Raw genomic sequence first — 27345 nt, 5'->3', positions numbered from 1 at the left:
CAGACATGGCTTAGCTTTCCCTGTTTACATTAGATGTCATTATACTGTGCAGGTGTGCCTCGTGTTGTGGTTGGTAGTTGGCCATGCAAATGATGAAACAGCTACTGCTCAAGCAGACACGCAGCCTCTGTTTGACAGCAGCATTCCATCAAGGCTTAAGCATGTACAGACTAAGTCAGCTATGAGGAGCCTTGCACAAACATCAGCAATGGTATGAGGCGGCGGACAAAATAAGAGCTGAACGTCAGGTTTTTAAGAGACTGCGTTAACTGGAAGTCGCGCAGTCTGCAGCGTAATCACATCTCGGACTTCTCTCTCTTCCCGTTTCCTTGCAACCTCTTTGCATGTAACCAGAAAGTGATGCAGCGTTTTTAAGCACTTGCTTGACAACTTCCTGTCTGGGGAGGCTGCCAAAGTTCAGATAGAACTTCAGCCAATGTGCCCAGCTATGTTTGACGCACGATGCTATTTTTAAACAGGGAAATAAAAAGGAATACAAACCTACTCTTCTCTGGATAAAGAACAAGTTCACGTCATGCTTCTCACACACTCATACAGGAAAGAAAATGACAAGTTGCACTGACTAGTGATGAGGAAAGCATCATTGCGACTGATCCGACGTTGCCGCAGACCTGGAGGAACATTTCGCAACCTAGTTCTCCTCCAGGGCTGGTATTTTGTCCTCCAATAAAGCAAAGTTGACAAACTAATTTTATTGAGGGCCACATCGCAATCATGGCTGCTCTCAGGTTACAGTGAATATATATGAATATAAACATAATAGCCTTGTTAGACAATTTGCAAAGGCAACTGTTATGAGGATCATATTTTTACCAACACATTGATGGACAACTTGCTTTCAAATTGTAAGTCAAGATGGATTTTGAACACCTCACGATTTGATTCTGATTCTTGGGGTGATTTGATTCAGAATCTATTCTCCACATTTAACACAAATCTCATTATTTGGTGTATGAATCAAAATAAAACCTTTGCAAAACAGGTTACAAAAGCTCCTCTTGGCTGCTGACATACAACTTAAAAGCACAGTCTTTTTAAAAATGTATTTTCTACATATTGACAAAAATCACAGAATGTTAATCAATCTAATAAAATACATTCTGAAAAAAATAAAAAATTCCAACCCAGTCCCAGCTTTACAATACTTAAAATATACAGTAATTGTGAAGACATACAAATACAATACTTTAAAAAAATGGTAAACCAAATATTTATAAAAGCAACAGCCAATAACAATAATTTGATAAATTAAAATTCTTCAATCCAAAAATGTATTCTTTAAAAAATTTATATATACTGTATATATTTAATTATGGAATAAGGCTGTAACATAACAAAATATGGAAAAAGTGAAGCATTGTAAGTACTTTCCGGATGTATTGTATTTATAAATCAACTTAAAATCAGGATAAATAAAAATCGTGATTTGGGTGTGAAATAATTTTTTGAGCACCTCCACTGCGAAACTTAATTATCTGTGTGTGCAACAACATTTTTTTGGTTATCAAAAATAAATATATGAGCATCTTGACTTATGATTGCAAAGCAAGTTATCCATCAATGTTTGGTAAAAAATATAATCAAACAATTGAAAATAGTGTATCAAGGCTAAAATCAGGGCTGGGCGATTATATGATCGTGATCAGGATTCATTTAAATTTGATCACGGTGATCAGCTGTTAGCATATTTCCTTGATCAAACATCGCGGAAACGTCTGTTAGAAGTTACCGCAGTAGTAAACAGTAGGAAAGCAACGATGTTTGGTATAATCCTGCACGGAACAATTCAACTTTATTGACCGTGATCCTGTGTTTGTCTGTGAATGTGTGCGTGTTTGTGTGAAAGTGTGTCCGTGTGCGCGACCAACTCGCTCCACCGTCGCGAAAGTCAGTCTCCTCACGATGTTATTAATGTTCAATAATCGCGCTGTGCCACTTCCCCCTTACACAGCTGGAAGTGCAGCCCAGATGAACAAAATAAAAAAATATGACTAACACGAACTTACAAGTTGAAACACAACAACTAAAAAAGGAGCATCGGCTTTAGTTTTACTATCTGCCGCAGCTCACCAGTAATCCTGCCCCGAATGCAGACTTGCAGGCACTCACAGAACATCAATCGTAGTTTTCGGAGTATAAGTCGCACCGGCCGAAAATGCATAATAAAGAAGGAAAAAAACATATATACCGTATTTTCCGCACTATAAGGCGCACCGGATTATTAGCCGCACCTTCAATGAATTACATATTTCATAACTTTGTCCACCAATAAGCCGCCCCGGATTATAAGCCGCGCCTACGCTGCGCTAAAGGGAATGTCAAAAAAACAGTCAGATAGTTCAGTCAAACTTTAATAATATATTGAAAACCAGCGTTCTAACAACTCTGTCCCAAAATGTACGCAAATGTGCAATCACAAACATAGTAAAATTCAAAATGGTGTAGAGCAATAGCAACATAATGTTGCTCGAACGTTAATGTCACAACACACAAAATAAACATAGCGCTCACCTTCTGAAGTTATTCTTCATTCGTAAATCCTTCGAATTCTTCGTCTTCGGTGTCCGAATTGAAAAGTTGCGCAAGCGTGGGATCCAAAATGGCCGGTTCCGTCTCGTCGAAGTCATCGGAGTCAGTGTCGCTGTTGTTGTCCAGTAGTTCTGTGAATCCTGCCTTCCGGAAAGCTCGGACCACAGTTGTGACCGAAATATCTGCCCAGGCATTTACGATCCACTGGCAAATGTTGGCGTATGTCGTCCGGCGCTGTCTGCCCGTCTTAGTGAAGGTGTGTTCGCCTTCGGAGCTGTGTGAAAAAAGCCACCCGGCCTCTTCGCGTAAACTTCCCTTAACCACTCGCTCATCTTTTCTTCATCCATCCATCCCTTCGAGTTAGCTTTTATGATGACGCCGGCTGGAAAGGTCTCTTTTGGCAAGGTCTTCCTTTTGAATATCACCATGGGTGGAAGTTAGCATGGCAAGCTAGAACCACAGTGAAGGATGACTTCTCATTCCCTGTGGTGCGAATATTTACCGTACGTGCTCCCGTTCCACAGTGCGGTTCACAGGAATATCAGTTGCTGTGAAATACGGTAGTAATCCGTGTGCGGATGGAGAGATTGCGTCTTTTTATGAACCGGATCCTTGTCGCTTAGTAGGAGCCATTTTGTGGTCTTTACAGATGTAAACAGGAAATGAAACGTACGGTGATATCCGCGCGTTTTTTCTTCTTCTTCCGGGGGCGGGTGGTTGCTTACAGTAGAAGAAGAAGCGCTTCCTGTTCTATGGGGGCGGGTGCTTTCCTTGGCGGTTGCTTGCGTAGAAGAAGAAGCGCTTCCTGTTCTACCGGGAAAAAAGATGGCGGCTGTTTACCGAAGTTGCGAGATCGAAACTTTATGAAAATGAATCGTAATAAAGCGCACCGGGTTATAAGGCGCACTGTCAGCTTTTGAGAAAATTTGTGGTTTTTAGGTGCGCCTTATAGTGCGGAAAATACGGTAAGTCGCACTGGAGTATAAGTCGCATTTTTTGGGGACATTTATTTGATAAAACCCAACACCAAGAATAGACATTTGAAAGGCACTTTAAAATAAATAAAGAATAGTGAACAACAGGCTGAATAAGTGTACGTCATATGACGCATAAATAACCAACTGAGAACGTGCCTGGTATGTTAACGTAACATATTATGGTAAGAGTCATTCAAATAACTATAACATATAGAACATGCTATACGTTTACCAAACAATCTGTCACTCCTAATCGCTACATCCGATGAAATCTTATACGTCTAGTCTCTTACGTGAATGAGCTAAATAATATTATTTGATATTTTACGGTAATGTGTTAATAATTTTACACATAAGTCGTTCCTGAGTATAAGACGCACCCCCGGCCAAACTATGATAAAAACTGCAACTTATAGTCCGAAAAATACGGTATGTGACTGTATTGATCCCAGCTGGGAGAATCAACACACATAATTAGAAAAGGCATTTTTATATTTAAATATATTACAGATTTTTTGTTTGTCTCTACAAAGCTTCCCCTCCTCTGATATAACATGTACTAAAAAAAACAAAAAAAACCTTGTCCTAGCTGTTGGAGTAACAAGCACAATAGTACCGGCATACCGATATATATATTAAAAAAAAGAACTGCAGACCGACACGTTTTTTGGAGTAAAAAAAACCATTTTGTTCCTGACATAATCATTAAACTTGTTTTATGTGTTGGTACACATTTTACAGTACCTCAAATTCAAACTGCACTTTAATGTATTTTCATTCAAAATAAGATACAGAATTTGAGTTTTAAAAACTCCACAATGTGGGTCACCGCTTGCGGTTTGCCAAAGCACTGGTGAGAAACGCTGATGTATCCAAGTAATTAAAGAAAAAAAATATGAATTTACCATTTGAAAGTGTTGTTTAGTAAATGTTAACTTGAAATAAGCCTATTCACTACACCAATTATACTTTGTTTACTGCAGAATGTTTGTAAAGACGAGCAAAAAAACAAAACAACTTTGAGAGGAAAAAAGGTTGTTCTCTTCACCCACAGAAAACGTACCGAAAAAGAACCAAAACCGTGTCTCCAAAACCAGGTACGGACCAAAGCCTGGGTTACCTGTACTGTTGCACCTCTAGTAAACACCATAGTACAGTTGTTCTTAACCTGGGTTCGATCGAACCCTAGGGGTTCGGTGAGTCGGGCTCAGGGGTTTGGCGGAGGTCAAGACACACCCGACTCATCGTGTAAATAAAAACTTCTCCATATCGGTGTATTACGGATACGGCAACAGCAGAAGTCACACTGATTTGCAGGTGTGTTATTTGTTGTGAGTTCATGCTCTGTGTTGGTTTTGTTCTTTGAACAAGGTGATCTTCATGCACCAGTAAAAAAACATAGTAACACTTTTGTATGGGGAACATATTCACCATTAATTAGTTGCTTGTTAACATGCAAATTAGTAACATATTGGCTCTTAACTAGTCATTATTAAGTACTTATTAATGCCTTATTCGGCATGGTCTTATTATAACCCTAACCCTCTAACCCTGACCCTAACAAATAACTCTAAATGTAATCTTTGTTAATTAGAATATGTTCCCCTAGTGTCCAAATAACTCTAAATGAAGTCTTTGTTACTTAGAATATGTTCCCCATACTAAAGTGTTACCAAAAACATAACTTTGTATTGAATTTGAAAAAAAAAAACATTTTATTTTTCACTAAAGAAGGGTTCGATGAATGTGCATATGAAACTGGTGGGGTTCGGTACCTCCAACAAGGTTAAGAACCACTGCCATAGTATATACCAGGGGTCGGCAACCCGCGGCTCTAGATGCGGCTCTTTAGCGCCACCCTAGTGGCTCCCTGGAGCTTTTCCAAAGATGTATGAAAAATGGAAAAAGATGAGGGGAAATAATTTATTTTTTGTTTTAATATGGTTTCTGTAGGAGGCCAAACATGACACAAACCTCCCTTATTGTTATAAAGCACACTGTTTATATTAAACATGCTTCACTGATTCGAGTATTTGGCGAGCGCCGTTTTGTCCTACTAATTTTGGCGGTCCTTGAACTCACCGTAGTTTGTTTACATGTATAACTTTCTCCGACTTTCTAGGACGTGTTTTATGCCACTTCTTTTTCTATCTCATTTCGTCCACCAAACTTTTAACGTTGTGCATGAATGCACAAAGGTGAGTTTTGTTGATGTTATTGACTTGTGGGGAGTGCTAATCGGGCATATTTGGTCACTGCATGACTGCAAGCTAATCGATGCTAACATGCTATTCAGGCTAGCTATATGTACATATTGCATCATAATGCCTTGTTTGTAGGTATATTTGAGCTCATTTGGTTTCCTTTAAGTCCTCTTAATTCAATTTATATCTCATGACACACTATCTGTATGTAATATGGCTTTTAATTTTTTTGCGGCTCCAGACAGATTTGTTTTTGTATTTTTGGTCCAATATGACTCTTTCAACATTTTGGGTTGCCGACCCCTGGTATACACAAACAAAATGACAATTATCAGCTGTTACCATATATTACCTCAATCAAACATGGTGGAAATGTCGGTTACTGCAATAGTAAACAGTAGAGATGCAGTACTCGGTATAAACCTGCACGGGACAATCCGCTTTAATTAAAAAAAAACAAAAAAAAACGTGATACTAATGAAGATTGGATATGACAAAATTAATCGTGATCATTTCTTTTGCCATATCGCCTAGCCCTAGGTAATATACATTTATATTTATAAAGGGCAGCCATAACTGCAGTGTGGCCCTCACTAAAACGAGTTTGACACCTCTGGTTTACGAGAAGGTATCTTGGAGTCATTAGCCAGGAGCAAACAAAGAAGCGTAATGTTTACTTAGGTGATAAGTCATGTGTGCAAAAGCAAATAAATTCATGCGGGCAATTCCAGGCTCCGCTTTGGATGGAAACCAGACATAATTAACGCTAAATGATCGCTGCAAGCCATCTGGGGAATTAAATAATAGGCCAGGATCAGATCTAAGGAATGTGTTGAGACTCTATTGCCTGAGTCGCAACATCCTTGGATTGTTTTACAGTCTCGTGTGACATTATAGCCCACAGGAGGACGGCGAGACTGCGGGGTCCAGGTATGTAGCTTGAGTAGTGCAACACCCTGCAGCTATGCAGCCAGGACACTGACACACCGTCAGCCGGGGTGACTTAGTGCTCAGGACCTGGAACAGCAGGCCAGCAAAGCCAGCTCTGGAACATATGGCAGGCCCCCGACACACGCTGGACAAATCTGGATCCTGTGTCTTTGCGGTGTCTAATTGTTTGTAAGAGCATATGGCCACACTGACATTAGTGACGCAACAGAATCGGTGTCAAAATCCGTGACACTAAACAGGAAATGAAAACCCACCACAGAGCGACTGACTGACTGACTGACTGACCTAAGCATCGCTGACATATGGGCGACACATAATGACAGCGGTTGGTACCCCCCGCGGACAAAAAGCGGTTTTGCGAGACCGCCGATCGGCTTGTAAGCGACTTGATAACACAAACACAGGCAGGGATTTTGTCAGATGTGTTTTCACCCGCCGAGTCTGACCAAAACACTGCCAATTAGACGTTATTTGCTCTACTCTGGATACTTTAGAAGCTTCAGCTGTAAATTCTGTGCATGTTGACAGTAGGGGTGCACAAAAAATCGATTCACATCTGAATCGCGATCCTTATTTATCCCGATTCCAAATGGATTCATTATTAAAAAAAGTATAATTTTTAGAAAGACGTTTTAAGCCATTTCAATGCAACTAGAAGGAGCTTTTCTAACTGTTTTGAAAAAAGTTTCATAATCATTTAATCAAATAATAAATTGCAAAAATCGGTTTGAATTGAGAAAATTTTATTCAGAATCTAATCGTTAGGTGCCCAAAGATTCACACCCTGAGTTGACATACTCAATTATATTCCTAATCAGCCACAATATTAGGCACACCTGCAAAGTCTAAGGGTGCCTTAACACTTTACTTATCCGATACTCTGGTTCGAACGAGTTTTAGTTCTCACTTTTTTTGTAAACGGACCAAACAAAGTTATCAATGTATCACATACAAAAAAATGGGGCCTTATTTTGACAGGCGTAGGACTTTCCTTTCTATGGCAGATTTTTGTTTATACCTGACATTTTACGTAATTGCATTTACATAATGGATAAATTACTCAATTACTAAAAAAGCTGCAGATATCTATACTTATTGTCCATCCATCCATTTTTCTACCGCTTGTCCCATGTTAAACGACTAATAGAAGCAACAAATTATAAATCAAATATTTTTGCTAAACTAATGAATTGATTTTATCGATTAAACACATTTACACTTGATTAAACAGACTGTACTAACAGATCCAATGAATTCTAGTTCATTTTAATCGATCAAAAAATTACATGTGAACATGCCTTATAATTAAATCTAACAGACACTCTTTTTTTATACTTTACAACAGAAGTTACACAAAGTTGTAACTTCTGTTGTAAAGTATACAGCTTAACAGCCCATTTAAATTGTATGCTTTACAACAGAAGTTAAAACACACTTTGTGTAAAGTGTGTTTTATCCAATTAATCTAACAAAGTAACTGATAGATTACTGAACTACTAAAATGGCTGAAGATATGATCCGTATTTTATTAATTGTAGTTACCGATATTAAACGATTAATCAAAGCAACATAATAAATCAAATCTTTTTTCTAAATATATTCATAGATTTTATCTATTAATTGTTGCATTTACACTTGATTAAACAAACCATACTATCTGATTCACTTTAAATCAATCAAACAAATTACACATGTAAGCATGTCATATAATTATATCTAACAGACAGTCTGTATAAAGTGTGTTCTATTTGATCACTTGATTAATCAAACAAAATAACCGATAGATTACTGGATACCTAAAATGGCTGCAGATATCGATCTGTATTTTATCAATTTTAATTAGTTACACAATTGATTAATAGAAGCAACATGATATAAATCAAATGTTTTTTCCAAACAAATTCATCGATTTTATCGATTAATGCAGGGGTGTCAAACTCATTTTATCTCAGGGGCCGCATGGTGGAAAATCTATTCCCACATGGGCCAGACGGTCCCAGACGTCCCCACATCTGCGGTCCCCTCCAAGGTTTCTCATTGTAGCCCATTGGGTTGAGTTTTTCCTTGCCCTGATGTGGGATCCGAGCAGAGGATGTCGTTGTGGCTTGTGCAGGCCTTTGAGACACTCATGATTTAGGGCTATATAAATAAACTTTGATTGATTGTGACTAGAGATGTCCGATAATGGCTTTTTTTGCCGATATCCGATATTGTCCAACTCTTAATTACCGATTCCGATATCAACCGATACCGATATATACAGTCATGGAATTAACAAATTATTATGCCTAATTTTGTTGTGATGCCCCGCTGGATGCATTAAACAATGTAACAAGGTTTTCCAAAATAAATTAACTCAAGTTATGGAAAAAAATGCCAACATGGCACTGCCATTTTATTATTGAAGTCACAAAGTCCATTATTTTTTCTAACATGCCTCAAAACAGCAGCTTGGAATTTGTGACATGCTCTCCCTGAGAGCATGAGGAGGTTGAGGTGGGCGGGGTTGAATTGGGGGAGGGGGGGAGGGGGTGGCGGGGGTGTATATTGTAGCGTCCCGGAAGAGTTAGTGCTGCAAGGGGTTCTGGGTATTTGTTCTGTTGTGTTTATGTTGTGTTACGGTGCGTATGTTCTCCCGAAATGTGTTTGTCATTATTGTTTGGTGTGGGTTCACAGTGTGGCGCATATTTGTAACAGTGTTAAAGTTGTTTATACGGCCACCCTCAGTGTGACCTGTATGGCTGTTGACCAAGTATGCTTGCATTCACTTGTGTGTGTGAAAAGCCATATATATTATGTGATTGGGCTGGCACGCAAAGGCAGTGCCTTTAAGGTTCATTGGCGCTCTGTACTTCTCCCTACGTCCATGTACCACTCCGTACAGCGGCGTTTTAAAAAGTCATACATTTTACTTTTTGAAACAGATACCGATAATTTCCGATATTACATTTTAAAGCATTTATCGGCCGATAATATCGGCAGTCCGATATTAACGGACATCTCTAACTGTGACGTATTGCCGATCAGCTGTTCTTATAGGCGTGGCCAACCAGGCAGACCTGTCAAAGTCTACCAGGTTGGCTCTGAACTCAGTTTGTAAACGATCAATGAGACCATACAAAGCTGAGTGCCGGAGATTCAAGAAATACACGGCGCACTTAGCCGTGTAAAAATTTGTCCGAGGAGGGGGACTTTAAACGATGGGTTAGTGTGGCTGAAACGGGGCTTAGGCCAAATAATTATTCGTTTAAGGCAGGGGTGTCAAACTCAAATACAGAGTGGGCCAAAATGTAAAACTGAACAAAGCCGCGGGCCAAGGTTGAACAAATTAACCTTTTAATAGGGACCCAAACAAGTTTTGCATTGAATATCGAACAAGCAAGGCTTATATAACCTTACAGTGACATGCAAAATCGAGTTTCAAATAATAATAATAATAATTAAAAAATATCAATGGCATATCAAATACAATTTAAATAAAAATTGAATGCCTCTTTTCTATTTGCAGCCTTCTGGGGTAAATATCAACATTAACTTTTTCCACAGGCTAGTAAATTCGAAAATAGAATAACAATGAATAAAACAACCATTCGGGACATTACACTGCTCAGTTTGCAACACACTGATCTAATCTGATGTGCCCAAGCCAGATACCTGGCATCTTTTCTTGGATGCTAGTTCATTAATGTCGGGGCTCAGGCTTTGAGCTGAGGCAACCTTCATTATCGAACGAAGGTGTTCATCAGTCATTATATCTCGTTCACCCGGACCACAGTCTTGGGGGCGCGCCTTAAATGCACTGCCTTTAACATACTCTACGAGCTATCGTCACGTCTGCTTTTCATCCATTCAAACATCGTTCAGACCCAGTCACAAGATATGTGCGGCTTCTGTACGCACACACGAGTGAATGCAACACATAGTTCATCAACAGCGATACAGGTTACAATGAGGGTGCCAGTATAAAAACCTTTAACACTGTTACAAATATACGCCACACTGTGAACCCACACCAAACAAGAATGACAAACACATTTTGGGAGAACATTCGCACCGTAACACAACATAAACACAACAGAACAAATACCCAGAATCCTTTGCAGCACTAACTCTTCCGGGACGCTACAAAATACACCCCGCTACCACCAAACCTCCCCCCACACACACACACACCTTGTAGCATCCCGGAAGAGTTAGTGCTGCAAAGGGTTCTGGGTATTTGTTCTGTTGTGTTACGGTGCAGATGTTCTCCCGAAATGTGTTTGTCATTCTTGTTTGGTGTGGATTCACAGTGTGGCGTACAATTGTAACAGTGTTAAAGTTTTTTATACTAGCACCCTCAGTGTAAGCTGTATCGCGGTTGATGAAGTATGCGTTGCATTCAGTTGTGTGTGCGTGTAGAAGCCGCAGATGTTATGTGACTGGGCCAGCACTCGTTGGACTGTCTGAAAAGCAGACGTGACGATTTTCGGGAGGGGCGCTGAAGTTTGGAAGACTCCCGGGAGGGTTGGCAAGTATTAGAATTAGCGGTGAATGTGCATGTTACCGCGGTACTGCCGCAATATATAATCGGCGGGCCAGCTTTAGTGTTAATTTGATATCGCCTCAAGGGCCAAGTGAAATTTGGCCCGCGGGCCAGAGTTTGACACCCATGGTTTAAGGGGTTAAACGACTTACCGTATTTTCCGCACTATAAGGCGCACCTAAAAACCACAATTTTTCTCAAAAGCTGACAGTGCGCCTTATAACCCGGTGCGCTTTATTACGATTCATTTTCATAAAGTTTCGATCTCGCAACTTCGGTAAACAGCCGCCATCTTTTTTCCCGGTAGAACAGGAAGCGCTTCTTCTTCTACGCAAGCAACCGCCAAGGAAAGCACCCGCCCCCATAGAACAGGAAGCGCTTCTTCTTCTACTGTAAGCAACCACCCGCCCCCGGAAGAAGAAGAAAAAACGCGCGGATATCACCGTACGTTTCATTTCCTGTTTACATCTGTAAAGACCACAAAATGGCTCCTACTAAGCGACAAGGATCCGGTTCATAAAAAGACGCAATCTCTCCATCCGCACACGGATTACTACCGTATTTCACAGCAACTGATATTCCTGTGAACCGCACTGTGGAACGGGAGCACGTACGGTGAATATTCGCACCACAGGGAATGAGAAGTCATCCTTCACTGTGGTTCTAGCTTGCCATGCTAACTTCCACCCATGGTGATATTCAAAAGGAAGACCTTGCCAAAAGAGACCTTTCCAGCCGGCGTCATCATAAAAGCTAACTCGAAGGGATGGATGGATGAAGAAAAGATGAGCGAGTGGTTAAGGGAAGTTTACGCGAAGAGGCCGGGTGGCTTTTTTCACACAGCTCCGAAGGCGAACACACCTTCACTAAGACGGGCAGACAGCGCCGGACGACATACGCCAACATTTGCCAGTGGATCGTAAATGCCTGGGCAGATATTTCGGTCACAACTGTGGTCCGAGCTTTCCGGAAGGCAGGATTCACAGAACTGCTGCACAACAACAGCGACACTGAATCCGATGACTTCGACGAGACGGAGCCGGCCATTTTTGGATCCCACGCTTGCGCAACTTTTCAATTCGGACACCGAAGACGAAGAATTTGAAGGATTTACGAATGAAGAATAACTTCAGAAGGTGAGCGCTATGTTTATTTTGTGTGTTGTGACATTAACGTTCGAGCAACATTATGTTGCTATTGCTCTACACCATTTTGAATTTTACTATGTTTGTGATTGCACATTTGCGTACATTTTGGGACAGAGTTGTTAGAACGCTGGTTTTCAATATATTATTAAAGTTTGACTGAACTATCTGACTGTTTTTTTGACATTCCCTTTAGCGCAGCGTAGGCGCGGCTTATAATCCGGGGCGGCTTATTGGTGGACAAAGTTATGAAATATGTAATTCATTGAAGGTGCGGCTAATAATCCGGTGCGCCTTATAGTGCGGAAAATACGGTAGTGTAGACATGGCCTAAACCTGTTCGCGAGCCTGCTCCGGCCCGCAGGCGCATGTTTGACATCCCTGGATTAATCTTTGCATTTACACTTGATTAAACAAACTGTACTGGCAGATGCAATAAATTCTAGCTTGTTTTAATCCATCCAAAAAATTACACATGCCGTATAATTATATGTAACAGACACTCTTTGTCTCAATTGTAGTTTGTTTACCGCAAACGACAAGAACAACCACATTCTTCCAAGACTACTTTTGTTAAATACCACACAAACAACCACATTGTTCTATGAATACCTTTGGGACAGTGACACCTGAGCGTGATGAAGGGTTTCCCTTGACCTTATTAGGCAGTACAGGTGTACTGTACCTGCTGCTGTGTGCATGTTGCATAATGTAAATGCAAGCAGGTCACATCCGCCATGAGTGGAACTGCTGCAACAAAACAATCCCAAACATTTACTAATAGATATATTAGTAAATAGGAAGAGACTGGTTTTGACACATGAATGCATCATTTAATAACAATAATTATGCATTTGGCAAAAACCTTTTGTGGTTGCTTTTTAATTAGCCTGGCAGCGAGCTAGCTAAGTTCATTTATAATACTTTAAGCAAAAGGCGTGTTGGATGTATTTTTTTTTCCAAGCACTACAGATGGGTGTTTATTTTATTTTTTAAATGACTGGTTTCTCTAAATAAATAAAAAAAAGGGTTTGTTGGCATTGAGCATCCCCACAGTGGCTGCTGGATGTTAGCCCAACACCCCGGACATCATCGCCTCACCTCGCCGAGCATAAAGGCGGCGTCGAGGGAGGGGAAGGCACACAGAGGCGGGAAGAGCACTCACCATCTCCGCTTCTGCTCGGGCAAACGCTCGCCGGTAAACAGGGTGTCGGTTCGCACTCCGAGTGTCCTTCGTGGGATGCTTTGTTCCAGGGGATGCCGGCGTGTCTTGTGTCCGCTGCCTCGCTGCTTGCCTCCGCTTTCAATAGCCAGTTTTTATCCCCCCCACCCCTCCTCCCTCCTCACCAGCAGGACCTCGCACGCCATTGGCTGGATTCTCCTCGTGAGGCGTTCAAGTTCAACTCGGACAACCAAGACGTTACTTCACATTAGGGCAGGGGTGTCAAACTCAAATACAGAGTGGGCCAAAATGTAAAACTGAACAAAGCCGCGGGCCAAGTTGAACAAATGAACCTTTTAATAGGGACCCAAACAAGTTTTGCATTGAATATTGAACAAGCAAGGCTTATATAACTTTATAGTGACATGCAAAATCGAGTTTCAAATAATAATAATAATAATTAAAAAAAATATCAATGGCATATCGAATACAATTTAAATAAAAATTGAATGCCTCTTTTCTATTTGCAGCCTTCTGAGGTAAATATCAACATTAACTTTTTCCACAGGCTAGTAAATTCGAAAATAAAATAACAATGAATAAAACAACCATTTACGACTTTAAACTGCTCAGTTTGCAACACACTGATCTAATCTGATGTGCCCAAGCCAGATACCTGGCATCTTTTCTTGGATGCTAGTTCATTAATGTCGGGGCTCAGGCTTTGAGCTGAGGCAACCTTCATTATCGAAGTTTGATCATATTACGCCTATACTGGCTCACCTGCACTGGCTTCCTGTGCACTTAAGATGTGACTTTAAGGTTTTACTACTTACGTATAAAATACTACACGGTCTAGCTCCGTCCTATCTTGTCGATTGCATTGTACCATATGTCCCGGCAAGAAATCTGCGTTCAAAGAACTCCGGCTTATTAGTGATTCCCAGAGCCCAAAAAAAGTCTGCGGGCTATAGAGCGTTTTCTATTCGGGCTCCAGTACTATGGAATGCCCTCCCGGTAACAATTAGAGATGCTACCTCAGTAGAAGCATTTAAGTCCCATCTTAAAACTCATTTGTATACTCTAGCCTTTAAATAGCCCCCCTGTTAGACCAGTTGATCTGCCGTTTCTTTTCTTTTCTCCTCTGCTCCCCTTTTCCTTGAGGGGGAGGGGGGGGCACAGGTCCGGTGGCCATGGATGAAGTGCTGGCTGTCCAGAGTCGGGACCCGGGGTGGACCGCTCGCCTGTGCATCGGCTGGGAACATCTCTACGCTGCTGACCCGTCTCCGCTCGGGATGGTGTCCTGCTGGCCCCACTATGGACTGGACTCTTACTATTATGTTGGATCCACTATGGACTGGACTCTCACAATATTATGTCAGACCCAATCGACATTCATTGCTTTCGGTTTCCCCTAGAGGGGGGGGGGGGGGGGGGGGTTACCCACATATGCGGTCCTCTCCAAGGTTTCTCATAGTCATTCACATCGACGTCCCACTGGGGTGAGTTTTTCCTTGCCCGTATGTGGGCTTTGTACCGAGGATGTCGTTGTGGCTTGTGCAGCCCTTTGAGACACTTGTGATTTAGGGCTATATAAATAAAGATTGATTGATTGATTGATTGAGCGAAGGTGTTAATCAGTCATTATATCTCGTCCACCCGGACCACAGTCTTGGGGGTGTGCCTTAAATGCACTGCCTTTAACGTACTCTACGAGCTATCGTCACGTCCGCTTTTCATCCATTCTAACATCGTTCAGACCCAGTCGCAAGATATGTGCAACTTCTGTACGCACACACGAGTGAATGCAACGCATACTTCGTCAACAGCGACACAGGTTACACTGAGGGTGCCAGTATAAAAAACGTTAACACTGTTACAAATATACGCCACACTGTGAATCCACACCAAACAAGAATGACAAACACATTTCGGGAGAACATCCGCACCGTAACACAACATAAACACAACAGAACAACACCCTCAGTGTAACCTGTATCGCTGTTGATGAAGTATGCGTTGCATTCAGTTGTGTGTGCGTGTAGAAGCTGCACATGTTATGTGACTGGGCCAGCACTCGTTGGACTGTCTGAAAAGCAGACGTGACGATTTTCGGGAGGGGCGCTGAAGTTTGGAAGACTGCGGGCCAGAGTTTGACACCCATGCATTAGGGAGTCAACTATTGTCCTGTATAATATAAAAACGTATAGTAATATTTTTTTCATAGCACAGGTACTTGATACATGTTAACTATTAGCATGCTGATATAGTATTATATATCATCATCATATTTATTTTTATATTGGTTTTATATTTATTTATTTATTTTTTGTTTTGATTCAGTCATTGGTGGAGCTAAGGATAATATTTGAATATTGTTTTTAATATTGTTGTGCAGCACTTTGGAAACATTTTTGTTGTTTAAATATGATATATAAATAAAGTGGATTGGATTATATATTTTATAGCATATAACATTCATGTAATTGTTGATGGGCAGCACGGTGGACAGGGGTTAGTGCATGTGCCTCACAATACGAAGGTCCTGAGTATTCCTGAGTTCAATCCCGGGCCCGGGGTCTTTCTGTGTGGAGTTTGCATGTTCTCCCCGTGACTGCGTGGGTTCCCCACGGATACTCCGGCTTCCTCCCACCTCCAAAGACATGCACCTGGGGATAGGTTGATTGGCAACACTAAATTGGCCCTAGTGTGTGAATGTCGTCTATCTGTGTTGGCCCTGTGATGAGGTGGCAACTTGTCCAGGGTGTAAAACGCCTTCCGCCCGAATGCAGCTGAGATAGACTCCAACACGGGACGGCGTGGCGCAGTGGAAGAGTGGCCGTGCGCGACCCGAGGGTCCCTGGTTCAATCCCCACCTAGTACCAACCTCGTCATGTCCGTTGTGTCCTGAGCAAGACACTTCACCCTTGCTCCTGATGGGTGCTGGTAGCGCCTTGCATGGCAGCTCCCTCCATCAGTGTGTGAATGTGTGTGTGAATGGGTAAATGTGGAAGTAGTGTCAAAGCGCTTTGAGTACCTTGAAGGTAGAAAAGCGCTATACAAGTACAACCCATTTATCATTTATTTATTTATAACACCCCCCGCCACCCCAAAAAAGGGACAAGCGGTAGAAAATGGATGGATGGATGGAAATTGTTGATGGTGTGTCAGGGCATCCGGAAAGAGCGCATGCGTGCTCACCGCCGTGCAGAAACCCCGAGGTGCAAGGGGTCGCAACTTTAATTTTAACAGATTTTTTTTATTTCATTTTATGACTTTAATTTGAATTATGATTGTTTATGAATATTATTTTTATGAATTTAATTTGAATTATGATTGATTTTAATTAGAAATAGGTTATGATTCTAATTTGAATAATTATTTTTATGCTTGTATAATTGTATGATTTTCATAAGATTATTTTTATGATTTTATTTTATTATTTTTAAAATAATTATATTTTATGATTTTAATTATTTTGAATTATTTCATTTTATGATTTTAATTTGAATCATGATTGTATTTTATTTTATGATTAATAATTCCATTGGTTTTATTTATTTATTTAAAAAATGTTTTTATGAATATACTTTAAAATATGAATATTACATTTTTGCCTTTTTGTAATTTTCTGTGAAGCACTTTGAATTGCCTCATGTACTAATTTGCTGTAGAAATAAACTTGCCTTATCTGTACGCTATGAGGCAAAAATGGGTACCGTACATTTAGAGAACTAACTTGTCCGGTAGCATCATTTCCTAATATAAACATCCGTTGCTACTATCCGATGTAAAAATGGTTGAGTAAACTGAAACCCTATTATTGTAAAGTAAGCAGCTGAGATAGGCTCCAGAACTCCTGTAAGGGACAAGCGGTAGAAAATGGATGGATGGATGGAATCACAATTTGACAAGCAAAGCTTTTCTTATGCCACAAAGTCTGCTTGTTTATTTGTGGAGATTAAAAATCAAGCAATCATCAGCAGCTAAAAGCAGATGTGTTGTGCAGGTATATACTGAAAGTCGTAAAAAAGTACAGGGGTAGACTTCAGGAGTCTTTATTGATCAAACCATAATTTGTCTGAATGAATCTTTCAATCCCCTTTACAAAAACAATTGTGAAAAGCACAAACTAATGCCAGGGGAAGGCACTTCACTAAGACTCAAGTACGAGAACAGCCGTGTTTGATATCTGTTAGCGTTGAGTAGAAATGACAGCTTTATTTTACTAAGAAAAGAAACTGTGGTGTTAGCTTTGTTTTACAATGAGATGAAAACAAACACAAACATCGAATAAGTGTAGTTTGCAAGCAGGGAAGCAGGTCAGGAGCTGGACAACACAACCAACCTGAGCTGACAGCCGACAAATGAATGAATTTCAGTCGTATTGCTTGGTGCTACAGACCGACAATAACAGTTTGGATGGGATATGTACAGTTGTGCCTAGTTTGACTCTCTGCCTTTGATGAACGCTGTCGTTTATCAAGTGTCCACATCTCCATCTTGTGTCGGATATGCTCAAGCTCGCTGTTTTACACAAACAAGTCGACTACACACCGTTTCCTGACTGTGCCGCTTAGTTGTCCCACCTGCTCTTTCGACGTTTTGGTGGCTCAGGGACAGCAAAGCTATCATCTCCTCTGTTCCTCTCACTCTTTCTGTCCTCTCGGTCCCGCCGGCCTTCTTCCCCGTTGCGACTGTCGCCGTGGCGGCTACTGCTGTGGCGATCGCGTTCGCGCTCGCGATCCCGGTCTTTCTCGCTGTCATGGCGATCGCTCCTGTCTCTGTCGCTGTGGCGATGATGGTGACTGTCGCCGGCTTTGTCCCGCGAGCTGTCCCTCGGCGAGGACGTGGCGGGAGGAGGATAACTGCTCTGAATGGCGGGCACCGAGCTCAGAGAGCCGGCGCTGGTGAAGCCCGGCATGGCGAAGGTGGAGGCTTTGGCCCTCTCCGAGCCGTTGGCGGATTCTGTGGGCACGGAGCTCAGGCTGCCGGCGCTGGTCCAGCCGGAGGAGCTGCTGGACTTGGTGCTGAGCTTTGGAGGGTTGCCGGACGCCGCCACAAAGTGACTCTTGTACTGAGCCTGAAAAGAAGGATCCAGAATTAGGGCTGAATGATATGGACGAAAAAGTATATCTCGATGTATTTTTACTTCAACTCGATATTCGATATATATCTCAATATATTTTTCGGTGAAAGTATTCATATAAAGATATAAATTTTTGAGCGATATTCAGTGAAATTGAAGTGAATGACAACTGTACTGTAAACACTTTTATTAACCCAGTTAGTCAAGATGGGTATTAACAGCACAGAAAATAAACTGTTTAAGTAGTACAGAATTCCATCCATTTTCTACCGCTTATTCCCTTCGGGGTCGCGGGGGGCGCTGGAGCCTATCTCAGCTACAATCGGGCGGAAGGCGGTGTACACCCTGGACAAGTCGCCGCCTCATTACATAACATAAATAAAATAGAAAAATATTATTTCTACGTCAAATAAATAACATAGCTGTGCAAATAATACAAAACGTATCAAACTCAGATAAAAAAAAAAATACATTTGCAGGCAGGCACTTTGTGATTTCCCTTCCTGACTCGATGACCCGCCCTATCTTGCCTCTGATTGGCCTGTCCCTAACCAATCGTGACTCCTCAAAGTAAACAACCAACCAATTATGGATGTTCTTATACGTGCAAGCACGTCTTGGAAGGAGGAAGGGGAGGGGTTTACTAGCTCATGGAGGGGGAGCGGGGGAGAACAAGGAACACAACAAATAAGCGGCGTTTGGTAATTTTAACGTGAAATAAATAATATTGATATTTTCTTAATTCATATCTTGTTTAAAAATGCATCGATGTCTTACAAACTCGTTGTATCGCCCAACCCTACCCAGAATAAGTAACAATGAAGACGTGTTTGAAGCATGGTTGTCAATACCAGAATTTCATTAGTCGACACCATTCAATTTCAACGACTCTCGATACTTACTCAAAACTAGGGATAGGTACCATTCACATTAGAACTGGTACCAATTCCCGGCCCTTGGGAATTGATACCGATACCAATTTCCTGTACTTTTGTGTGTGTTAATAAATATTATTTTTGATGATAAAATCTTATTTTCATTGCAACATTTAAAAATGACTTAATTATCATAAATTAGCATAAATCTTGCTTATCTATCACATTTCTGAGTCTCATTTGCCAGTATGATATTAAAGCCCCACTTAAAATCTTTTCGTTTTGGTTGATTTTGGCGGCGCCAGTGGACCAAAGCGGTAGTGTTTTGCCAGAAGAAGACAACATTTCTCATGATGACTAGCGCATATAGCGTCATACTGACATGATGCCCCACTATGGACTGGACTCTCACACTATTAAACTAGATCCACTCCACATCCATTGCACCAGTTGCCCAGGGGGGGGGTCCCCACATCTGCGTACCCCTACAAGGTTTCTCATTGTATCCGATTGGGTTGAGTTTTTTCTTGCCCTGATGTGGGATCTGAGCCGAGGATGTAGTTGTGGCTTGTGCAGCCCTTTGAGACACTCGTGATTTAGGGCTATATAAATAAACTTTGATTGATTGATTGATTAATGTCAGCCGTAATATTGGCACAAATATTAAGTCTCTAATGGCTATGCTGATGTTAAATAGCAGACACTGTCAAGAAATGATCTTGGATTGCGCTACAAACACGACGCTACTACCAAGAATGTATCGGGGCGGATGCAGGTGCGAAGCAAAGAAACACCGGCGGGAAATTTGTTTTTTGAAGGAAGCATCAAGCTGGTGGCTATTTATTGCGACCACGCAAATTTCCGATAACTAACATTAGCATTATCATTTTGATTTGAGCATCGAAAGGTACTTACTAGCTTAGCAGAAACAGCCGAGGCAACATTGGTCTGAAATCCCTTGTCTTTGAGCTCACGCCAGCAAATGAAAGCTGGGCCAATGTTGATCCTGACTGTCCTTTTATCTGGGTAAGCTAGGTTTGTATTTTTTTTGTCTCCTCAGACAAAACTTTTTTGTTTCTTTGGTTGTTTTGGAGTTTCAACCATGATAGCAGTAATTGCATTTAGGTGTTTGCATCGACTTCCGTCTTTTTAACGAATGGGGAAAGGGGGAGTGACATATGCCGCAGGGTTCCTGCTACCCTCTTCAAAGTCGCTTAGTGCCAGTAAAAGCGATACAGACCCCTCAGGCCATGACAGAGGTGTCATTCAACTAGTTGTAAGTCCATGTATCATCCCAAAAGGTTTGAAAATATTTCATGAAGGTTGAAACGATATGTAGTGCTGCAACTTTTGTTTTGTTTTTTGTTGGACCTTACAAAGTGTTTGTATTTCATGAACAAACGCATGATGCAACATACACCTAATTTTCCCTTTCAAAATGTACCTCTAGTCGCTAAATATAGCTACAAAGTGGATAATTTCTGCTACGTCTTATTCTCTGGCAAAGCAGGCACGTATGAGGTAGGACTGTGAATCTTTGGACATTACACAATTCGATTTGATTCGATTCTTGGGGGTAATGAGTCAATTCAGAATCAATTCTCGATTCAAAACGTTTCTCAATTTAAAATCAAAACTTTTTTTAACAACATTGGATGCCAGTTCTATGATTACCCACATTCCTCCATAAAATAGATAAACAGCTCTGATTCATTTCTATATTACTTAAAAGAATGTTTGTTTCATAAAATTCTACCCAAACATTTAATAAAGTCAAATAAGGCAACAAAATAACTATCCAACACTTTTCTTTTCTAAAGTAAATCTGTACAGCTTGTAAAGGCATCTACAGCAACAATATGATTTGCCTGAGTGGCTGGACAGGACAGATTAGGGGGAAAAAAATCCTTAAAAAATAAAAAAATAAAAATCGATTTTGGATTTTTTTGGAATCGCTTTAGAATCGTTACAATTAAGAATGGTGATTAATCTAAAAATCTTTTTTTTTGACACCCCTAGTATGAGGTGTGTTGTGAAGTGGAGTTACACGACACCTACAGTTATGCTACACACTAGAGATGCGCGGATAGGCAATTTATTTCATCCGCAACCGCGTCAGAAAGTCGTCAACCATCCGCCATCCACCCGATGTAACGTTTGATCAGAACTGCACCCGCCCGCCATCCGCCCGTTGTTATATATCTAATATTAATAAAATTTTTTAAAAAAGGGTGAAAACTACACGAATTGCACCTTGTGCAGACAAGATTTTTCGATCGGACACGGAGGAATTAGCGATGTAAAAGACCACGTTGGGACAAAAAAACACAAGTCTAATGCCGTTGCTAGCGATACAAGTGGAAAACTTTCAACGTTTTTCGTCGCCCAAACAGATTCTTTGGATGTGATAAATGCCGAAGTTTTATTTACGGAGGCAATAATTGAGCATGGACTTCCAATCGCACTGGCTGATCACATGGGACAGTTAATAATGTAATGCAACCTTTAAAAATCATTACGCGGTGATCGCGATCCCAAAAATAAACTTTTCTTGCATGATACTGTCCAGAAAAATTCGCTTTATATTACTATAGAGTCCTTTTAACGAATGAGTTTGATGGTTTATCACAAACCTTAAATGAAAGAAGTCCTTTGTTCTCTTGCACCATGGCCTTGCTTCGTGTTTGGTGCGCGTGTCGGCTGTATTTCACAGCACGACATACTGTTAAAAGTGTTTATACTATTTATACTTTCAATTAACAAATTGAAGCGGAGCGCGCGGAGTGACCCATGTTACGAGCCCCCGGCCACGGGGGTGGCGGGCAGGTAAGCTGCTTACCTGCTGCGCGTGACGCCGGCCGCGGCGAAAGCGTACGAGGCGGGGTGTCGGTGCGGTGGGCGCGGTAGTGACCCTGGACGTGCGTCGGGCCCTTCTCGCGGATCGCCTCAGCTACGGCTCCCGGTGGGGCCCTCTCGGGCTCCGTAAAAGTGTCCATCTCTTTTCTTTTTTTTTCTTCTGTTGTGGCATATGCTGCAGGTGCCTGCTCGTTTTTCGTATGTGGGTAACAACATTTAACTATGTATATATATTTCCGAATTGGTTTAACTGCCACCCGCAAAAAATAAAATCAAAAAATAAATAAAAATAAAAATCTAATTAATCCGCCCGACCCGACCCGCGAGCGGATAAAATCTTATTTTTTTTAATTTCATCCGCCCGATCCGCGGATAATCCGCGGACTCCGCGGTTGTGTCCGCAAACCGCGCATCTCTACTACACACACATTTCTATTAGCATTTGTTTATGAGCGAGGGTGAAGTGACAGCGCCATATCTGCATATATCACAGACTTTCACGACTAAATAAATATATGGAAACACTGGATAATTTTTTTTAAGACAGCCGGCGTTCTTCTTCGGCACTGACTCAGTGCTCAGGTGCGGAGAACTGACGTGGCTTGCCGAGGAATAAGTGTTGTCCAGTATTAACTGACGACACCGAAAAAAGCAGATCTTTTTTGCGTGCTGGTATCGAAGTATTGATACTTTTGACAACCTTAGTTTGTATAAATCTAGTGGAGGTTTACCTGGAAGGCTTGTCTCATTGCAGATACGCGGTCTCCCATGGCTCCAGAGCCTGGTTTAGAGAAGCCTTCGTAGCTGCTCATGGAAGACAACACACTGCTGCTGCGAACCTGGAAGCGACAACACAATCCTATTTATGTTGCATGCCAGAAAAAAACGCAACGCTGAAAAGGTAAACCTGCACTGGAATGTCCCTCAAAGTCAGCGAGAAGTTAAGAAAAATCTTTTGCTACTCACAGAACTGTCAGAACCTAATCCTGGTCTCTCTTTATAACCAAGACCTCCTCCGCCGATGTTCAGTCTCTTTCCTTGGCCACCTTTAAATCTGGATTTCCTGAACCAAGGATTCTAGAAATAAGCGCAACATGTCAAATGATTTACATTTACTAGTTCTGCAGAAAATAAAACACATAAAATGAATCTTGATTTACACAAACATGATGAATTATTTCTACATTTTAAACAATTGACTTGACAAGCTGCTAGAATCGTGCAGGCCTCAATTACTGAAAGATAGTTTTGATCTATTTGGTCGGAACTATCTTTTTTTTTTTTTTTTTTTACAAATGTGTTTATGGGATTTTTGACACTCCGGAAATACAATTAAACAAACGCAAATGTTCTTTTTTTTGGTCGGAGCTATCTCTAAAATGGTTGCCCGTCGCTCATGCTTTTGTCCACCTTGGTTTACATGGCATTGACGAGTATCGAAACTGAAAGTTAACTTGACGTGTGTGCCGAGCAAACACCCGGTCTCCTCCAATCTCCTTTCAGGCTGGTACTTCATGACACCATTAAACGAGAGAAAATAATACATGTCTGTGCATAGATAACGAAACAGGGTGAGCTCATCATGTGTGTATCTCTAAAGGCAGAACAAAGGCCAATTCTAAAGCGTTCTATTTTGCTTAAAGGTGATAAATATTCATCTAACTAACCTGCAAGGCTAAGTCCATCAGCTCTTTGGAGACGCTCTGATTGGCCCCCTCCAGGTTCCGCACAAGGTCCCCGGCGAACGCGGTATCCTTGCTGGTAAGAAGGGTATAGGCCACGCCTTTCTCGCCTGCACGACCTGTTCGACCAATCCTGTGCGTGTGTGTGTCGATGTCTCGCGCCACGTCATAGTTGACCACTGTGCGGATGGACGGGATGTCCAGACCACGAGCTGGGAGGGAAATCATGAAGTGACTGATTTGATTGGAGAACCATGACATGCTAGATCAGGGGTGTCCAAACTTTTTTCCACTGAGGGCCGCACACTGAAAAATCCAAGCATGCGGGGGCCATTTTTAAAACCAATACAATATAGTTTTTTTAACCTATAGTTTGGTCCCGGGGACCCGAAGGGTGTCAGTCATGAAAATATATATATATATATATATATATTTTTAAACTCAACGCTTAAGTCTGTATGTAGATCAACTTCAGGTCTATACAAAGTTTTTTTTATCAAAACCCTGTTTTTTATGGCAAACACAAAATATGCAACATTTTCACCCCAAAAATGTTCAAAGTGGAACATTTGATGTAAAGTACAAACCCCGTTTCCATATGAGTTGGAAATTGTGTTAGATGTAAATATAAACGGAATACAATGATTTGCAAATCATTTTCAACCCATATTCACTTGAATATGCTACAAAGACAACATATTTGATGTTCAAACTGATAAACATTTTTTTTTTGCAAATAATCATTAACTTTAGAATTTGATGCCAGCAACACGTGACAAAGAAGTTGGGAAAGATGGCAATAAATACTGATAAAGTTGAGGAACGCTCATCAAACACTTATTTGGAACATCCCACAGGTGAACAGGCAAATTGGGAACAGGTGGGTGCCATGATTGGGTATAAAAGTAGATTCCATGAAATGCTCAGTCATTCACAAACAAGGATGGGGCGAGGGTCACCACTTTGTCAACAAATGCGTGAGCAAATTGTTGAACATTTTAAGAAAAACCTTTCTCAACCAGCTATTGCAAGGAATTTAGGGATTTCACCATCTACGTTCCGTAATATCATCAAAGGGTTCAGAGAATCTGGAGAAATCACTGCACGTAAGCAGCTAAGCCCGTGACCTTCGATCCCTCAGGGTGTACTGCATCAACAAGCGACATCAGTGTGTAAAGGATATCACCACATGGGCTCAGGAACACTTCAGAAACCCACTGTCAGTAACTACAGTTGGTCGCTACATCTGTAAGTGCAAGTTAAAACTCTCCTATGCAAGGCGAAAACCGTTTATCAACAACACCCAGAAACGCCGTCGGCTTCGTTGGGCCTGAGCTCATCTAAGATGGACTGATACAAAGTGGATAAGTGTTCTGTGGTCTTGACGAGTCCACATTTCAAATTGTTTTTGGAAACTGTGGACGTCGTGTCCTCCGGACCAAAGAGAAAAAGAACCATCCGGATTGTTATAGGGGCAAAGTTGAAAAGCCAGCATCTGTGATGGTATGGGGGTGTATTAGTGCCCAAGACATGGGTAACTTACACATCTGTGAAGGCGCCATTAATGCTGAAAGGTACATACAGGTTTTGGAGCAACATATGTTGCCATCCAAGCAACGTTACCATGGACGCCCCTGCTTATTTCAGCAAGACAATGCCAAGCCACGTGTTACATCAACGTGCTTCATAGTAAAAGAGTGCGGATACTAGACTGGCCTGCCTGTAGTCCAGACCTGTCTCCCATTGAAAATGTGTGGCGCATTATGAAGCCTAAAATACCACAACGGAGACCCCCGGACTGTTGAACAACTTAAGCTGTACATCAAGCAGGAACGGGAAATAATTCCACCTGAGAAGCTTAAAAAATGTGTCTCCTCAGTTCCCAAATGTTTACTGAGTGTTGTTAAAAGGAAAGACCATGTAACAGTGGTGAACATGCCCTTTCCCAACTACTTTGGCACGTGTTGCAGCCACGAAATTCTAAGTTAATTATTATTTGCAAAAATAAAATAAAGTTTCTGAGTTTGAACATCAAATATCTTGTCTTTGTAGTGCATTCAATTGAATATGGGTTGAAAAGGATTTGCAAATCATTGTATTGTATATTTACATCTAACACAATTTCCCAACTCATATGGAAACAGGGTTTGTAATTGGAGCCTTAAATAGGTCAATAATTCATCACACTATTTATTTTAATTCATTACTATTTATGAGAAATGACAGTTAAAAAAAACAATCCCACTAAAATTCTCAGGGTTTTAAAAGGGCCCCAATCATAAAAGTGTTACAAATATGTCATACATTATTTTTTAACTATCAACACTTAAGTCCCTAGATTAACTTCAGATCTCTCCGTCGGTTATAAATTTGTATTATTTTTTTTCTTGTTTGTTTTATGTCTTTTTTGTCAAATAAAATAATTTTTTTTACATGGCAAAAAATTCCATATTTTCCCAAACATATATTCAAAGTGGAATTTTTTTATGTGAAGTAATTGGATCCTTGAATAGGTCAATAATTAATAACAACATTGATTTTGATTCATTATTATTTTTTGAGCAATGATAGCTATGAAGAACAAAAACAGCCTAGATGGCAGTTTTGTGTTATCAAAGTAAACATTGCAACTTTTTTTTAGAATGTGCCGCGTGCTACCAGGCCACACTTTGGACCCCCTGTGCTGGATGATACCGAGCCACTCCAGCTCTGCAGGTGGCGGTAATACGATCGGATCTGAACTCACCGGCAACATCGGTGGCCACCAGGACGGGCAGATTCTTCTTCTTGAAGTCGCTGATGACCTTGTTCCTCTCGCTTTGGTCCATGTCTCCGTGCAGGAGGCCCAGGCTGTAGCCCTCCTGCGTGAGGTTGGTGGCCAGCTCATCGGAGTTGGCCTTCTTGGTGACAAAGATGAGGACCGAGCCGGCAGAGGTGAACTCCACCAGGTGGCGAGTCAGCCAGCCCCATTTATCTTTGGGGCTGAGCAGCATCTCCACCACCTGCGTCACGTCCTCATTGGCCTGTCCACACACAGATGTTAAAAATAGGCAGCATGGTTAATCACTTTATACGGTTGAACCTAAAAGCATAACATGCATAGTTTTATGTTGTTTTGGTACAACAGAGAGAGGATTTGTTAGAAATGTTATTAAAAGTGCAAACTACAACCTTGTGGCAAATCTCTTGAGGAAGATTGCAAAGAAAAATTGGTGTTACGGATGTAAGTTTACAAAAAAAAAAATAGAATTTTCACTTTAATGGCGTGGACGGAATCATGTAATTTATGTATCAAAACTATTATTGTATATTTTGACTTGAATTACAGC

General features: G+C 41.1%; 2 protein-coding genes across 2 annotated transcripts in view; both read right to left on the bottom strand.

Moving 5' to 3' along the window:
* Nucleotides 1–13654, bottom strand: part of limd2 (LIM domain containing 2) — a 49364-nt gene extending 35710 nt beyond the window's left edge. The window contains exon 1 of the mRNA XM_061981335.1: nucleotides 13518–13654. Coding sequence (XP_061837319.1) covers nucleotides 13518–13520 — 3 coding nt within the window. The 5' untranslated portion in view covers nucleotides 13521–13654. The remainder of the gene's footprint in view (nucleotides 1–13517) is intronic.
* A 3902-nt stretch (nucleotides 13655–17556) lies between these two features.
* ddx42 (DEAD (Asp-Glu-Ala-Asp) box helicase 42) overlaps nucleotides 17557–27345 on the bottom strand; it is a 24096-nt gene continuing 14307 nt past the window's right edge. The window contains exons 14-18 of the mRNA XM_061981324.1: nucleotides 26763–27039; nucleotides 24002–24228; nucleotides 23301–23411; nucleotides 23066–23173; nucleotides 17557–18597 (exon numbers count right to left, since the gene is read on the bottom strand). Of these exons, the coding sequence (XP_061837308.1) occupies nucleotides 18091–18597; nucleotides 23066–23173; nucleotides 23301–23411; nucleotides 24002–24228; nucleotides 26763–27039 (1230 nt within the window). The 3' untranslated portion in view covers nucleotides 17557–18090. The remainder of the gene's footprint in view (nucleotides 18598–23065; nucleotides 23174–23300; nucleotides 23412–24001; nucleotides 24229–26762; nucleotides 27040–27345) is intronic.

The sequence above is a fragment of the Nerophis lumbriciformis genome, linkage group LG24 (genome assembly GCF_033978685.3).
Source record: "Nerophis lumbriciformis linkage group LG24, RoL_Nlum_v2.1, whole genome shotgun sequence".
Classification (NCBI taxonomy): Eukaryota; Metazoa; Chordata; class Actinopteri; order Syngnathiformes; family Syngnathidae; genus Nerophis; species Nerophis lumbriciformis.
The sequence above is the reverse complement of the archived record's forward strand: the minus strand, read 5'-3'. Positions and strand labels throughout refer to the sequence as shown.